General features: G+C 39.7%; 1 protein-coding gene across 1 annotated transcript in view; it reads right to left on the reverse strand.

The window, feature by feature from the left end:
* The window catches only part of tle2b (TLE family member 2, transcriptional corepressor b), a 78,846-nt gene that overhangs the window by 36,444 nt on the left and 26,781 nt on the right, over nucleotides 1-15,621 (reverse strand). The window contains exon 4 of the mRNA XM_020607047.1: nucleotides 14,089-14,133. Within this exon, the coding sequence (XP_020462703.1) occupies nucleotides 14,089-14,133 (45 nt within the window). The remainder of the gene's footprint in view (nucleotides 1-14,088; nucleotides 14,134-15,621) is intronic.

Raw genomic sequence — 15,621 nt, forward strand, 5'->3', positions numbered from 1 at the left:
GGTAAGTGTGTGTGTGTGTGTGTGTGTGTGTGTGTGTGTGTGTGTGTGTGTGTGTGTGTGTGTGAGAGATACCCCTCTACTCTAGTTGCTCTAACTCTAAACAAAAAAATCTCTCTTAGCTCTTATTCTGGTCCTAGCACCTCTCTCTTGCTTGTTACTGCAGTAGTTGCTGGTTTCAATCCTCAGATGTATGTTGGGAAACAGAATGAGCAATGAGCAAAGCACTTAACCTCCAACTGCAGAAGCCTCCAGCTGTGTTAAGCAACTTCAAAGTGAATCCATACCACGACGAATTTGTGATACATGATGTTATAATGGAAAAAAGAACGCATGTTCATTCAACTTTACCTTGATAGCAAAAAAGGTTTTACAAAATCGTATTGTGCTGACAAGAAGAGCACTGAGGTACTGACTGCTTTATATGTCCTATTGCTCAAAAGCTTAGTAATTGGGTATCTGTAAAATAAAATATCTGGATGTTTGCATGTGTTAATGACTGATAGGACAGCAGTCATAAGCTGTGCCTGAAATCACTCACTCCTTATTTCCAACATACATTCAATTAGAGCTGAAGTCATCATAGTTGATTAATTGATTTAACAATCAACAGCTCTAACAGATTCAATTTTAGTATTTTTAAGCAAAAACAAACAAAAATCTAAACAATCACTATTATCTCAGTTCAGCACCTAAACTGTGCTAATCTAATTTTTCATCTTATATGATATGAATCTGGGATTTTTGGCTGCTGTTTGGACAAACTAGGCAATTTCACATCACCTTAGGCTTTAGGAAATGGTGACCAGACAACTGATTGATTAATTTTAAAAACAATTACTTGCTAATGAAAATAAGTAGTAGCAGCTCTAGACACAATAGTTTACTCAATACTGAGTAATAAACTGAGACTTCGCACACTTCTGAATCATCACCATTTTGCACCACCTGCTATGAAGTGATTTTGGACATGGGCATATTGTATGTTAGTGACTCACAGCCTTTGTACTTTCTGTGTATAGCTGCAGAATATCCTCGTTTATTTTAGAGTCAGAGGGTGTGTACATATCACACACATGCAAACACAATCCTTTAACTTATCTCTGTCCACTGATTTCTAATTGGACTGCTCTCCCCTATGTGAACATTTTAAGGTAAATATTTGTAGCCAGTGACGTACTAATCACACACTGATTGCTCAGTGAAAACAGCAATTCCTGTTTCCTCTCTTTCACCCCCACCCCCCCTATGCAATCAGCCTTCTTCTTCCTCTGTTCTGCTAGGCTCATTTTTCCAAGTCCACAGTATCTCATTCTCTCTCTCTCTCTGTGTCCTCTCCTTGTTTTCCCTCAGTGTACTTGGCCTTGCTCTTTTGTTCTCTCTCTTTCTCTCTTTCACTCTGCTCTCCTTCTCATTCTCTTTCATTTCTTTCTCCTTCTTGCTCGATCTCCCTGCCCTGCTTCTCTCCAAGAGTCTCCTTTCACCCTCCCTCTCTTTTCTTTTCATGCCCAGTCTTGTTTTTTCCTCTCTCCGCCCTCTCTCTCACTCTCCTCTGGGCTGCGTGCCAGCTCCTCTTCCCTGGCGTTAAGCCAACTTCTCTTCACCTCCTCCTCCCCTCCCACTCTTCCTCTATCCCCCTTGCCTCTGATTGATGGCCCCTCTATTCTGGAAGGCGAGGGAAGGGAAACAGAGAGAGAGAGAGAGAGGAAAGGGGAGCAGCAAAGCACACACGAGAGCCGCAACACTCACACACAACAACACTAAAAAGCACGCATGCCCTCAGAATTGTGCACATAAATACAACTACACACATACAAACACACACACAAAAACAGCTGTGGACACACACACTCAAAATCATGCACACAAAAACCATGCCACGTGCACACACACACAAAAGCAACAAGGGCACACAGAAAACCAATCCAAACAGAGCAGTGGAGAGCACACATACAAAGAGCTGTGTGCAGAGCAAACAGAGTCTCCCAGCATGAGACCAACAACCACACACACGAATCCTAAGACACACACGCACATGCACACACACACACACACACACACACACACACACACACACACACACACACACACAAAGACACCAATTCAACCTTCAGAGCAGAACCAATACAAGATAGGCATCAGCACTGGCAGCAGAAACATTTAGAATGAAAAATACAGATAGACAGCTCACTTCTACTCCTCTGTCACACACAGAAAGACTCGACATAAATGCATGTATAAGCCTGAATGTGAGGACACAGAAGCATGGTCCATACACAAGTCTCTGCAATATAGACATAAATATGCACACAGTAGTTTCTTTTGATTGTTGTGAGGATACTAATTGACATAACCAATTCCACAGGCCCTTAACAAAATTTTAACCATCACCACTAAATGCCTAACCTGAATCCTAAAACTAAGCCTTAACTCTCTCAAAAAGCCCCTTGAAATTGTGAGGAATGGGCCAAAATGTGTTCACAGCGTCATAAGGTCCACAGCACTATGGTATCAAACAAAAATGTGTCCACACAATGAAACACAGACACACCTTTACAGTTGAGATTGCAGCTAGTGCCTCTCTCTCTCTGGCTATATTATACACTAAGCTATTAGTCGTATTCACATGATGCCAGCTCACCAGCTTGCACTGACAGACTGCATACTGTACAGCCTCAAACTCATGTCGCCCACAATGAAATCAGACACAAAGTAGCAAAGCTCACTGCACAGTACGCATGCATGAATACAAAGGCGTGCAAACATGTGCATATCATACACATGCACCCCCACATACACACACTAACGAATCTTATTGTTATTACACATCTCACTGCTTGTGTCTGAGGTGCTGGGGCACACACACACACACACACACACACACACACACACACACACACACTATTGTGCTGGACAAAACAGGTTCTCACATTTGCTTTAACATCACAGGCAGCGCTTGAATTAGACAGTTTCACACAGAGTACAGGAAAATCTGATGTGTTGCCCACATTAGTACTCATACTTCTTTTGATGTACCTCTATGTCCTGGTGAATGCAGGAACAATACACACAACTCTCTGACTTGGTAACTAATTCAGAGCATCCTTGCTGGAAAATGATTCAGAATTCTGAGAGAAAGAAAAAAGACTCCAACTCTGAGGAAACTCCATAAACCAAAGAAAGATCTTCACTGAATTCACTGCTGCAGCAGCTTCATCTGTTGATAACCTCAACAGCTTGCTTGCTGCGGCACAAATTTGACCAGGGGCACAGGTAGTACTATCTATAATAGCACAGAGTCTCCCCTTCACCTGGTCGGTCACTATATTTCAGAATGGCATTTCATTTGCCTTCACTTTTGGAAAACATGACTCACATTATAGCCTTGCCTATAGTGGCAGTCCTTATCATGATAATTATTCCTAAGACCAATGTGCTAGCATGCTCACAATGACAATATCAACATGCTGATATTTACTGTAGCAGGTTGTCCCAAGACAGTATTTCCTGTTAGATCTGTATGTGTATGCAGTTATTTTGGCAATATGTTTGTTAAATAATTATTCCTGGTGTTCATTTTGATTTGTTACATACTTTCATCTTTGCTGAATTTACTGATATTATTATTTAGTTTAATATTTAATCTTTTATCTGGAATAATGTGGAATGCAAAGTACTCTAGAATAATGTAGAAACTGCTGGCATTTATTCTTTGTACATGTAGAATAATCTAGAAGTTATTGAGTTACCGAGGATTGGGGTGTTTCTTTGCTAGGAGGTACAGTATATATACGGTAGTAGGAATGTGGGCTAATAGGTGTCAAAGTGGGGGAAAAGAACCAAAGAATAGAATGACTGGAGCAGGATTTATATCATTGTTGTTGCTGTTGGTATTTTCAGCCTGGAAGGTTTTATACAGTATAGTGGACAGGGCCACTGGCCAGAGAGAGAGAGAGAGACGTAGAGACAGAGCGAGACACACACTGACGGGATCAATTAAAAAAAAAAAACTGTGACAACATCTAAGAAAATACATAAAGCATGTAATCTATATATTGACAAGTCTGCTGTCTTCAGACAGGCACCCACCACTTTAGAAGAACCGGTCCGACATCGTGACACAGGTAATGATTTATTCAAAACCCCCACCGAGATGGTGGTTAAAGAGGAAAAGTTCGGCAAACACCAAATTAATTACAATAAAATCAAGTGAGAACCATGAATGTCTGAACATTTTGTTTCTATTCATCAAGTTGATGTTGAGATATTGTGTCTGGACCAAAGTCTGACTGACCTACACTGCCATACCTCTAGCATTAAGATGTTATTATTAACCATAAATTATACACTAAATTTGCAACTGTAGTTAGAATTAGCTACATTTCATTACTTCAAAAATAATTACCTGTAATTAAACGCTTCATGTGAACAAATTTTCAGATGGTGACAGATTTCACCGCCAACATACAGTACATGTTCCAGCAAATGTTATTTAAAATAAAAGCAACATGCTGTGTGGCTATGTGTTCTGGGTGCTAGCTCTTTATTTGTTCTCCTTCACACAGCTACTATCGCTCACACACAAACACACAGATAAGCTCAATACAGTTTGTGTAGCTACTCAGAACTCCTCTACCAGAGCAACAAAGATATTACACTAAAAGGCTTTTTCCATCTCATCTTTCTCTATTTCTTTTTCACAGTTTTCTCTTTTCGCTGCTTATTTTCTATCATTCCTTAAGCGTTATATCACACTCTATCACATTCTCTCTTTATGCCTCATTATTCACAAATGAGCTGTTGTACATGTAAACAGAGGCATATGCACAAAGTATGAAGAGAGGGAGTGAAAGAAGGAAAGAGAAGCTGCACACATACACAGCACAGATGTTACATGTAGACAGAGGGACTGCATACACCACTGCTCAGAAAAGACAAACACATACCATCAATGCACACATAAAAATTCATCTGAACTCCCCAAAGCCTGGTCTGGTTGACCCACATATTGTGTGCAAGCCCGTCCTAATCCAATCCTTTAAATAAAACTAAAGGAAAGTGAGATTGTGAAAGAAAAACGGAACAAGAGCAGATCAAACCTATTATGAACTAAAGCAGTGAGTTGGAAATGAAGTCTTCTCTTGCTCACATTCTCACCCTCGTTCACTCTCTCCTCTCTTCCAAATGAGATGAAGATTCAGGTCACAACTTCAGCCAAATATACCCGCATATGCACAATCACACACACTGCACACATGTGCACAAACACATACATAAAAAGGCGAGACAGCTCTGGCTAATTAGGCAGCAGGATAAGCGCATGCACACACACACTTTTTTTTACCCAAACAGATAAACATTTTCTCATGTGATATTGCTCTCCTGCTTTTACTGTGACTTTAAACTTCCTCAGTCCTTGTTTATGTTTTATTCATTGTCTCAGTTCATTTTCTTCACTCCCTTCCTTAAGGTTTTACTTTCATTTTCAGCTTAAAACGCATTTTTAATTTGCTTGACTGCTGAAAAATGCCAATATTGCCAATACTATCAGGGAACTATCACATAAAAAATTCAAAAAGAAGTACTGGTCTACTCACTCTTTTCTGTCAACACACACTCACATACTCAGCCTTCATATGTGTGGTGGTGAAATGAAAGGGGGGGAGCAGGAAAGAAGGACAGCCAGCTGCTTCATCTGTCCTTAGGAGTCCACGGGGGAAATGGCCAGGCTGCCGAGCATCCTGACTATCGAACACAGCTACAATATCCTGCCTGGTCAGTGAAACACACAGTCTATCTAGCATTATAAAACAGTATGTAGAGGTTTTATATATATAAACAACATGGCTCCTTAAAATCTTTTATCTGTACTGTATGAGCCTGGCATGTTTACCTATAGCAGTGTTTGATGTTGAAATGCTACCACAGCTTCAATAACATCCGGACTATTATTAATTTCAAAAGAGTTTCATACTGAAGCTCAAGGTGCCAAGGTTTCACAAGGTGACTGGAGCAGCAGGAAGTACTGAGCATTCTTTCTATATACTGTGTATTTTAAGTACCATGTTGAGGTTTTATATTTAGGCTTCACCAATTCCCAGCAGCTAATTATTAAGGCTTTTATCTCATCCTGCTATTATACTAAATGGCTTAAAATTACTAACCAGCAAGAGGTTCACTATCAAACTCAAGGACATACTGACACCTTTCAGTAATAGGATGCTCTTTCTCTCCATTAGGCTGGTTTTCTGTCCGTTAGCCTGTTCAATTATAATCAGAGGTTGTTTCCCCTCGCGTTTTTTACGACATTGAAAAGGTAAAAGAATTTCAGCTCTGGGTCGAACAAATTCTTCAGATGTTTCAGATACAGGTATGAAGCTTTAATAATGATTCAAAAATTCGATGTGATATTTGATTTCAAAGACCGAACATTTAATTCAAGGTAAAAATGTTGCACAAGAACAAAAGGAGAATTTTGCCTTGCTTGTCCCATGGGTGTAGAGTATTTGTGACAGTTACTGGACAAGAACGTCATTCGTGCAGAAGATGAAGCAACGTGGGCAGAAACAACATGGTGATGTGTAAAAGAGGATAGGACAGGATAAGAATAATGGGACAACATCATTTAGAACATTACTGATTATAATCATACTGAATCTCAGTGATGGAAAAAATGTTGAAAATGTTTTGCAACAGAACAGTATAGTGACTTGTATTCACACTCAAGAATATTGGGGTAAAAGGTCATTCATTAGTCTGGCTTTCAAAATTAACTTTGTACATCAAACCTCACTATTTACTGGAGTTACCAAGTACATCTGCTAAAGACGTTTTTGTTAAAGCTACAGTATGTGACTTATGTGAAATATTTTAGTTGTAGAAATCTGCTCCAAAACTTGCCTTAACGTGGAGACATGCTGTGACTCAGACCCATTGAACAGCACTGACAGCAGTGCAGTCATATTAGCTTTTAAAAGGTTTTGAGAGGTACTGACCTCTCTAACCAATCAGAGATTTTCAATTATTTCTGCTTAATCAGTAAATTTTGTTGTGTTCTTATTTAATTTAATTTCATAACAAATATCTGAAGAGCTGAGAAGAACACGGTGGAGTGTGGCAGATTGCATTAGAGCTTAGTGGCACAAGGAGAGGGAGTGCTGGGTTGATTTGAAGTTTAATGCTAGTGCTACCTTATATTACATATTGCAGCTTTAATATTCAGACATTTGATGCTTATAAACATTTCTTACTTAAACTGATTGAGACCGTTTTCCTTTTGTCATGCACAAACATATACAGTAGAAGGGCTGATAATGAAGCTTATTATTTAGTCACAGGTTTTAAACAAAAGAAGTGTAGGCCCAATTAGTAAAATCTATCTTCCTATTGTTTTGTTCTTTGCTTTGTACCTCATCATTAACTTCTCTCACATTCCTGGGTGAGTGGCTGTAGCTGTCAATGGGAGTCTGTGATCCACTTAACAAATCATGAACTGGATTTTGGGTTCTTGTTGCCATTGTGTGTTGCATTTTTGTGAGTTTAAGTGAGAAGAAAAATAAAAGTATTTTTAAAAATATGCACTCTGTACCCTGTTTGTTTTATAAATACACATTTCCTAACCACCTAGTCTATAAAGCTAGCATCATACTGTACCATGAACTATTATAAAAATTCAACTGTGACCCAGCTTTTAAATACACAGGCTCCTCCTGGTTCCTGCTGTCTAATCTCTAATTAAGCACCCTTGGCGCCCAGTAGCCTTGTTGCCGAGCATCCTTCTGTACCAGACCATTAAAATGCAAACAAATATGCAACCATCCTGGCTTCCTAACAGCAAAACATTTCTCCTGCAAACCTACTGTAAATTGGTGCCACAGCTCAATGTGTAACCTTGTGTAAAAAGCACATCTCGCTTCAAGGATTTTAACCCTTGAGTCCACCCATTTCAATCAGCCAACCACACAGGCTTGACTGAGACAGCCTGTGACTTGGTTCCCTGGGAAATTGATTTCTAAATACATCAGGGAGACATTCATACACACCTAAAAAGTGGTAATTATTGTACATGGATAATGATAATGAATTAACAGCACAGAGTCATTCAAACTAGTGTCTAAGGTACGATTTGCCTTTTGCCAGCGATCTGATTGTACAGTGCAGTATGATGCCTGCTGAGGAAAGTAACTGTACCCTATGTTGCAACACATGTTTCTCATGCACTGCTGTTTCCTTTCCAGGTAAAATTAAACACTGATACTGTATGTGGTGTTTATTTCTGGAAGGCAGTATAGCGTACATACATTAAGGTCCAGCCCATTCACCGAGAAACATTTACCTAGTGCAAGCAATCAAACTGCCAAGACAAATAATCAGGTTTCAGTAACCACAATCATAGCAGGCTTATCTGCATCATCTACTTAAGACAGGTCACACATCTGTGTCTCAGTGGGTCTTTTACCTGAGCGGATCAGAGTGGATTCACTATCAGCTCCTGACCAAGTGGCTCATCGCAGGCATCACAGAAATAACATTTTCTGACAAGACACAGAACTGTGAACTACGAAGTGAAATAAAAATGACACACCATGCTACACAGCAACAGTGACAGTGATCAAGTTAACACACTTGCCAATGATATTCACAATCCTCAATCACGGAATAAGGTGACAGACAATAAACTACTGCTGATAGGGTTTACAGCATGTCTTTACAGAAAGCATTTCAGCTGCGTTTTTCAGTCGTCCATCTTGCGCATCTGATGGAACAGATATGGTCCCCAGGACAAATAACAGCTTGCATTTTACTGGCACTATGCGCACGTAAATGTGAATGAAAGCATATATTTACGCTCTAAGTCTATTTTCTGACATTTTATACAAGTAACTACTGTACAGTGACAATGTACTAGGCGCAGAACGTGTCCAAAATGCAAGTGACCTCACACAGTACTGTGTCTGAACACCTCCTGTGGAAACATACAATGAGCTGATGCTGCTGTTCTGCTAACGTGCTGATAACTCTACACCTTCAGTGCAGGCTCAGTGTTATAGCCCAGATCCTTGTCCAGTCCTCTTAAAAATGGTCAACAAAGTCTGGCCTCATATTAACCTGTTTCTTTCAGGGCTGTTTTTAATTCGTGGCCCATTGTGCCACAACCAGAACTGATGTTTCTTTGTCAGGTCCATTCGAGTTGATCACATTTTCAAACTTATAATCAGATTCTGTTCAGACTGAAATTATTTTATGCATATCGAGTTTGGGTAGGTTTAGACCAAAATTCTGGACGTCTTCCTGAAATGCAACAAATAAATAAATAAATCCATGTTGATCCTAGATAGGCATGTTTTAGCTGCTTTGTGGTGTTACTGTGGCTGTCCTTTTCCTGGCACTGAGTAACTGTGGGCTCTGTGTCTTGCTTAATGAGCGTCTGAAGTTAACTGCTGAATGAAAGGAAAGCATATCTCTTTCACTTCCTGTCTTCAATATTTTTATATTTTCCCAGGCTGCACTCTGGTCACCAGCTTTGAGGCTGCCGCTGCCCCTTGCCTGACACAAATCTAACAAAGCTTCTATTCTTTTTCACATCCCACCACCGTCTTGTTATCTGGCTGCTAGAATCAGCTGTCAATACAAAACCTGCTTCAGTCCAGTCACCATAATCCTTACAACAACACCTATCTGTAAGCTGCCGTCTACTAACTATTGTCTGAATTACAAAATCACTGAATATACATGTTGTGTCTCTGCACATAGCAGGGTATACAGGCAATAACTACCCAGGGCCCAGAAGTGCTATATCAACAAATACAGAACAACCACAGAGAACAGAGTAAAGTCCTCATAGCTTCCTCCACTCCTCCTCTCCTGGGGGTGCAGCTGGTACATTATATGTATATATGATAATGAAAGTGAACCAAGTGAGATAATATGATGGTGTGTGCGTGCATGGATTTCAATGTATTGATACAGCTTAGAGAAGGAGGGGGAGATGTTATCTTACCTGTGCCTTCACATAATTCAGATACAATTGTCTCCAAAAGAGACAGAGAAGAAGAGGAGAAGGGAGAGAAGTAGAAAAGAAATGGAGATCAAAATCATAAAAGAGATGTATGGGAGGGGGTTAGAGAGCAAGTATAAAATTTAAACAGCAAAAGAGAGAGCAAGAGACAGAAGCAAAAAGCAAAAGAGGATCAAAGGAAGGCACGAGATGACTGTTACAGCTCAATTAATGCCAGTACATGAGATGGCCCTGCTACTGATAATGACAGTGTGTGTTAGAAAAGAGACAGAGAGGGAAGAGAGGCAATAGCAGTGATCTTAACAGGATGTTAGGAGGAAGCTGGCGGGGGGAGAAGGAGGAGAGGAAATAAGACCAGATACTGTTAAATCTATTCATGATTCATTATTTCTCACTGCAGCTCAAAGCTCCCCTCCCTCCCTTGATGTCTCTCGTTCTTTCTGACTGCCCTCCCACTTTTTTCTCTCCCTTTTGCCTCCATTGCTTCTTTTCTTGGCTCTCATTTTCATCTCCAACTCCTTTTACCCGCTCATCTGTTCTCTGAGGTCTTTATCTGTCTCTTCAAAAGCTCCATCCTTCCTGTTTACCCTCTCTTCTTTCATCCGTTCAATTAATCTCTATCCCTCTCTCTCTTTTTCCAACATTAGCTCTCTCCATCATCTCAGTTTTTTCCCTCTTAACTACCTTTTACTCTATCATGCTCACTTTGTTCTTGCAGTCTCATATCTTCAGTCCTCGTTTTTAAATGATCTTACTCTTTTTTCAAACTATCCCACTTTTTCCAACCCATCGCCCTTTGTAACATCTTTTCTACAACCTCTCTTTTTGTGCTTTATCCGCCTCTTTCTTTTCCTCTCAAGTTCATTCATGCCATCTCCTGTTTTTAATCACATTCTTTTTGATATCCTTTCTTATACCAGTCTCTTCGTTCTATATTCTGCCATGCTCTCTCCCCACATTCTTATTTTTATTCTGTTTCTGTCAAATTCCTTTTCTACCTGCAAGACTTTAAGAACTGGTTTACTATTTGTCTCATACTATATTTCTCTCTCACTGACTCTCCTGCCTCCTCTAGTCTTATCCTTTATTGCCAGCCTTCTTTTTTCCATATACTCCTTTCCTCCATGTTGCTCAAACATATACTTTTTCTATTTTTCTACCTTTCCTCTCTCACACATTTCCCCTGCTGACTGATGCCAGGTTTCTCCTTTTTCATTTGATTTTTTCCTCTCATTCTGACTGTACTGTATCTCTCTGGTCTCCTTCTGTCATCCCCCCCTTTCCTATTTTCCACACTCTCTTGTCCTTGGCCTCCCTGTCATTTTACCCACCTACCCCACCTCCTCCCCCTTCACTCCATCTCTCAGAGGTGCAGCCAGCACCCCAGACCATTTCTTCTTTTTGGCAACAAGAGCTGACAGTCCAGTTCTGCCTCGCTTTGCTACCATCCATCTCTCTCTCTCTCTCTTATGCAGCATTATGAAATGGTCAGAGTTGTTTTTCCAATGGTCTAATCTGTTTCTTCTTTAGTCTCGTTCTCCCTCTGCTGCCCCCCCCCAAAAAAAAACAACAACACTTGAACAACAAGAAAAATTAGCTATAAGAGTTATGCTGACATATTCAGCACTGCTGAGGACCTGAATAACCAACATATCTTGTCCTCATTTGAATTAAATTTTATATTTTATTAAGATGCATTGCAGGCTATTCATTATATAATTTTTGTAAACATAATGCATGACTGACACAATAAGAAGACACGGCCTTTTCACTGCTACACAGTGAATAACCTCTCATGTGCTACATATATTATAATCTTACTTGCTTACTTTCCCTGTTATTTTGGTAAATTAAGCAGATTTGGCTTTTTAGTTGAATTTTAGATGTGAAGCTTTGACTACTTGTATCCATGCATTCTCCTCTTATAATCCTAGAAACCTGACATGAAATAGAGACCCAAACTAATTTCTGGGTGCTCCATAGTGCTGTATAGTAGTCTGTGCAGTTTCAATGTGCTGTAATAGTCTGGAGCTGTTACACAAAAGGTGTTTGTACAGACTCTTTATCCACATCATGAATCCCATCCACCAGCCCACCAACAGCAGCACTTCAGAGCCAAGGCTCGCCTGCAAAATTTGATCATAATAGAATAAACTACTGCATGCTGTGTGTTTGTTTATGCTACTCTGTTGGAACAATGTGAATCAAAAATAGGTGCCAGTATTTCAACAAAATGTAATGGGGCATTTGTGACAGCTGCTTCACTTGGAACACAATAACACATTACAAGAACATTACAGTGACGGGGATATGAACTGAGGTTTAACAAAGCTGATACTGACACTGGACAGAACTTCAGCCAGTACTGGTGTCTGGAGTTAGTACGTACATTGCACTCAGTATTTGGACAAAAACCCACTGTTTGATATGTCTGTGCTATAATTACTTTGATAGCTAAATGACGCTATGATTATGAGGTTAAAGTGCAGTGGCTTTCATTTGAAGGCGTTTTTAGAGACTGTTTCAAACACTGAGCTGCTTTCTAAATGTGCACTGAGGGCATACTGGGAGCTCATTTCAGAAAGTGAAAAAAGATAAAGAGGGAGACACAGGCACCTTAAAGGAAAATGCCAATAAACTGGATAATGAGTCCATCTTTCTACATGGAGTTCTGTCAACAAAGTTACTTACATGAGTTCTGTTCAGCTATCTGTCTGCCTTTTGTCTGTTTGTCTGGACATTTACCTTGTTGCATGCCTGTCGCTCAGTCGGAAAGTTGGCTGTCTTCCTTTCCTCCAGTACCGAATGAGACACCAAATCAAGAGCAAATGTAGGGACTGATAAGCAGTCACCAGCTCCTAGGAGCACACATTTCTCATCAGATATGTCTTTAATCAAGCGTACAGGACCTCAGTGAGAACAAATGAAAATGACACCCAATTTACCCTGCTCTTCAACCAGGTGTATGGTCTTTACACTGTTTTGAAGAACAAGCGGGTGACTTTACACACCAGTCCAAACCATCCCATGCTGTAACCTAAGCCTTGCTGACATCTATTGTAGTGTCAGTTAGCCTCAGTCTGTCACCACCACTTCTGTAAAACATACACTGATGATTGCTATGGTTACTGCCTAGTTTAATAGCATCATTATTTTGTAATTCTCGAACCAGTAATTGTTTCTCCTCTTGCCTACAGCAGCTATTACAAGTTTTGCTTGAGAATAACCAGGAAGAAACACATAAGTAAACATTTAATCAACAGTGATAACATAACTGTGCAAAAATGAAACAAAACACTCAGGGTGTGTATTTAAACTTCTGGTTTCATGTTACAGTACTTGCATTTGTACTCCACTCAAAGGTACGCAGTGGTAAACCACAGTGTTCTGCAGTGACCCATACTAAAACTAATTAAATCAGTCGTCCATGGCCTGGTGTTGAAGCCACTTGTTGCATATTTATTATTAAACTGCCAAATAAAAGAAAGGAAAAGCAAGGCCCTTGCTTAACAAAAAATGTTATTAAAGCCATAGCCTTGTTTCTCATCCTACCTTTTTTTAGGTACAAAGTTGAACTACGATTTCTTTTTCAGCTCATCATCTTATAATTTAAGCTGAATCAGATCCTGCTTTATCCTGCCAATACAATATACTGTGCATTAAGTGACCAAAAAAAAAAAAAAACACCTGTACAATGCAATGTTACAATAACCCTGCACTAAATAGTACCTTACTTAAAATATATCGTTTCTGATTAAATTACCTGTAGTCATTTGTGTGTATCAACTGAAATGTATTTCTAATAACTTGTCCACCTCATCTACATATATAGATGTCGCTTAGTGTAAATAAAGGCCACAAAAGACGACAGAAGTAATAAAATATGGTGTAAACAAAAAAAAAATGACACACTGGTACACCATGTTTGTCTGTGTAAAATAACACATTCACCACCTCCCATTTACTAAATCAATGCAACTTCCACACAGAAAGTGACAGACACGCAACCTCCATGTATATATCAGTCCGACAACGTCAAGAAAACAAAAAATTCAAAGTATCATCTTTCTTACCTGTTTGTGCATTTCAATGTTGAGACCGTAGGACATTTCATAGTACTGTGGAGGCAAACACAAGAGAAAAAGCATTGTTAGCATTTTATACACAGCGCACATTAACGTTCGGTCTTGCACAATATCTCCCACAGAACATCTGTTGCTCACTGTAGCTGCATAGGCTGCTGGTGGTAATGAACGAAAGAAAAGAGAGTGAGCGTGTGCAAACAGTATATAGGTGTTACAGTATATGCAATCACTTTCAACATGTGTGTGTTTGTGTGCCTATAAACACCAGTATGTCAGGCGGCTAACACAGCCTGCTTCTGTGAATGTTTGCTAAGAATGTCGTGCACGGTGTGTCTGTATCTGAACGCGTGTGTCTAGTGCACAGGTCTAACATATATTTGTGTAAGCATAGACCCATTTCATACCTGGTACTGTACTAACACACATTCTATCTGGATGTTTTAAGGTGTACATGCACACAGGAATGCTATCAAATAGGCCAGACTACATCTGGTGTGGTCTTCCTCGCTTTGTAACCAGATGTGAGCCAGGTTTAAATGCAATATGCAACTGTATGTTCAGGAAAAAAACATCCACCCAACAAGTTGAAAAGCCACTTAACTTTCCCTCTTCCTACTATTTTTACTATACTTGATTTGGGTTGTATACGATTCAGACTGTTTTTGGCGCGACATTGTCCCTTTACGATTAATAATCTATCTAATCTAACTAACTATATCAGGTCCTGTGATCAGATTAGTGCTGAGACAATGAGTCAATCAAGCAACTGACAGTAAAATCTATTTGTGTGTCTTTGCATTCCAATATGTATTTGGCACCAGCACAATAAATACATTATATACAGTATCTGCATGCGTCCTTGTTACATAAATGCCTTCTGCATGTATGTATCTGTTAAATGCATTGCTTTCTCTCCTCTGTGTGTGTTTCTGTATGTGTGTGTACATCAGTAATAGTCTGTAATGGTGATGGTGGCAAGTGGCATACAGACAGCGAGGATCCGTCACGGAGACAAAGGCAGCCTCTGCTGCTGGATGAGCAACGCTCTGACTGATGAGAGCGAGACACGGCTCTCGCTCATTCTCTCGGTATTCTTTTGCTCATTTTCACTCTACTACTCGCTTCTCTCTCAATTTACTCCCCACCTCATTCAGTCCTCCCTCTCACTCCTATTTCTATCTTTCAGAGGCTGTCAGTCCATCTTTTCTTTCTGCCCTCCTCCCTCTAGTTATTCCCTTCCTTCTTTTTCTTTCTGTCAGATGTTCTTTGATTATCCATTTCAGTATATGTTTTTACTTCCTGTCTCATTTTACTCACTTGCCATCTTTGTCGGTCTCAGTCCATGTATGGGCTTATCTATATTCAAATTCACTTTATTGGCATAATTAGGTACAGAACTGCCAGATCTCATTGTACAAGATTTAGACTGTAAGTTTTAAGAATTCAGAACAAATTCTGTATATATAACTATAGGAAAGAGGGAGATTTTGAAGGAGCTCAGTACAGTTTTGTTAGGTATTT

Source organism: Monopterus albus, unplaced genomic scaffold, assembly GCF_001952655.1.
Source record: "Monopterus albus unplaced genomic scaffold, M_albus_1.0 scaffold83.1, whole genome shotgun sequence".
Classification (NCBI taxonomy): Eukaryota; Metazoa; Chordata; class Actinopteri; order Synbranchiformes; family Synbranchidae; genus Monopterus; species Monopterus albus.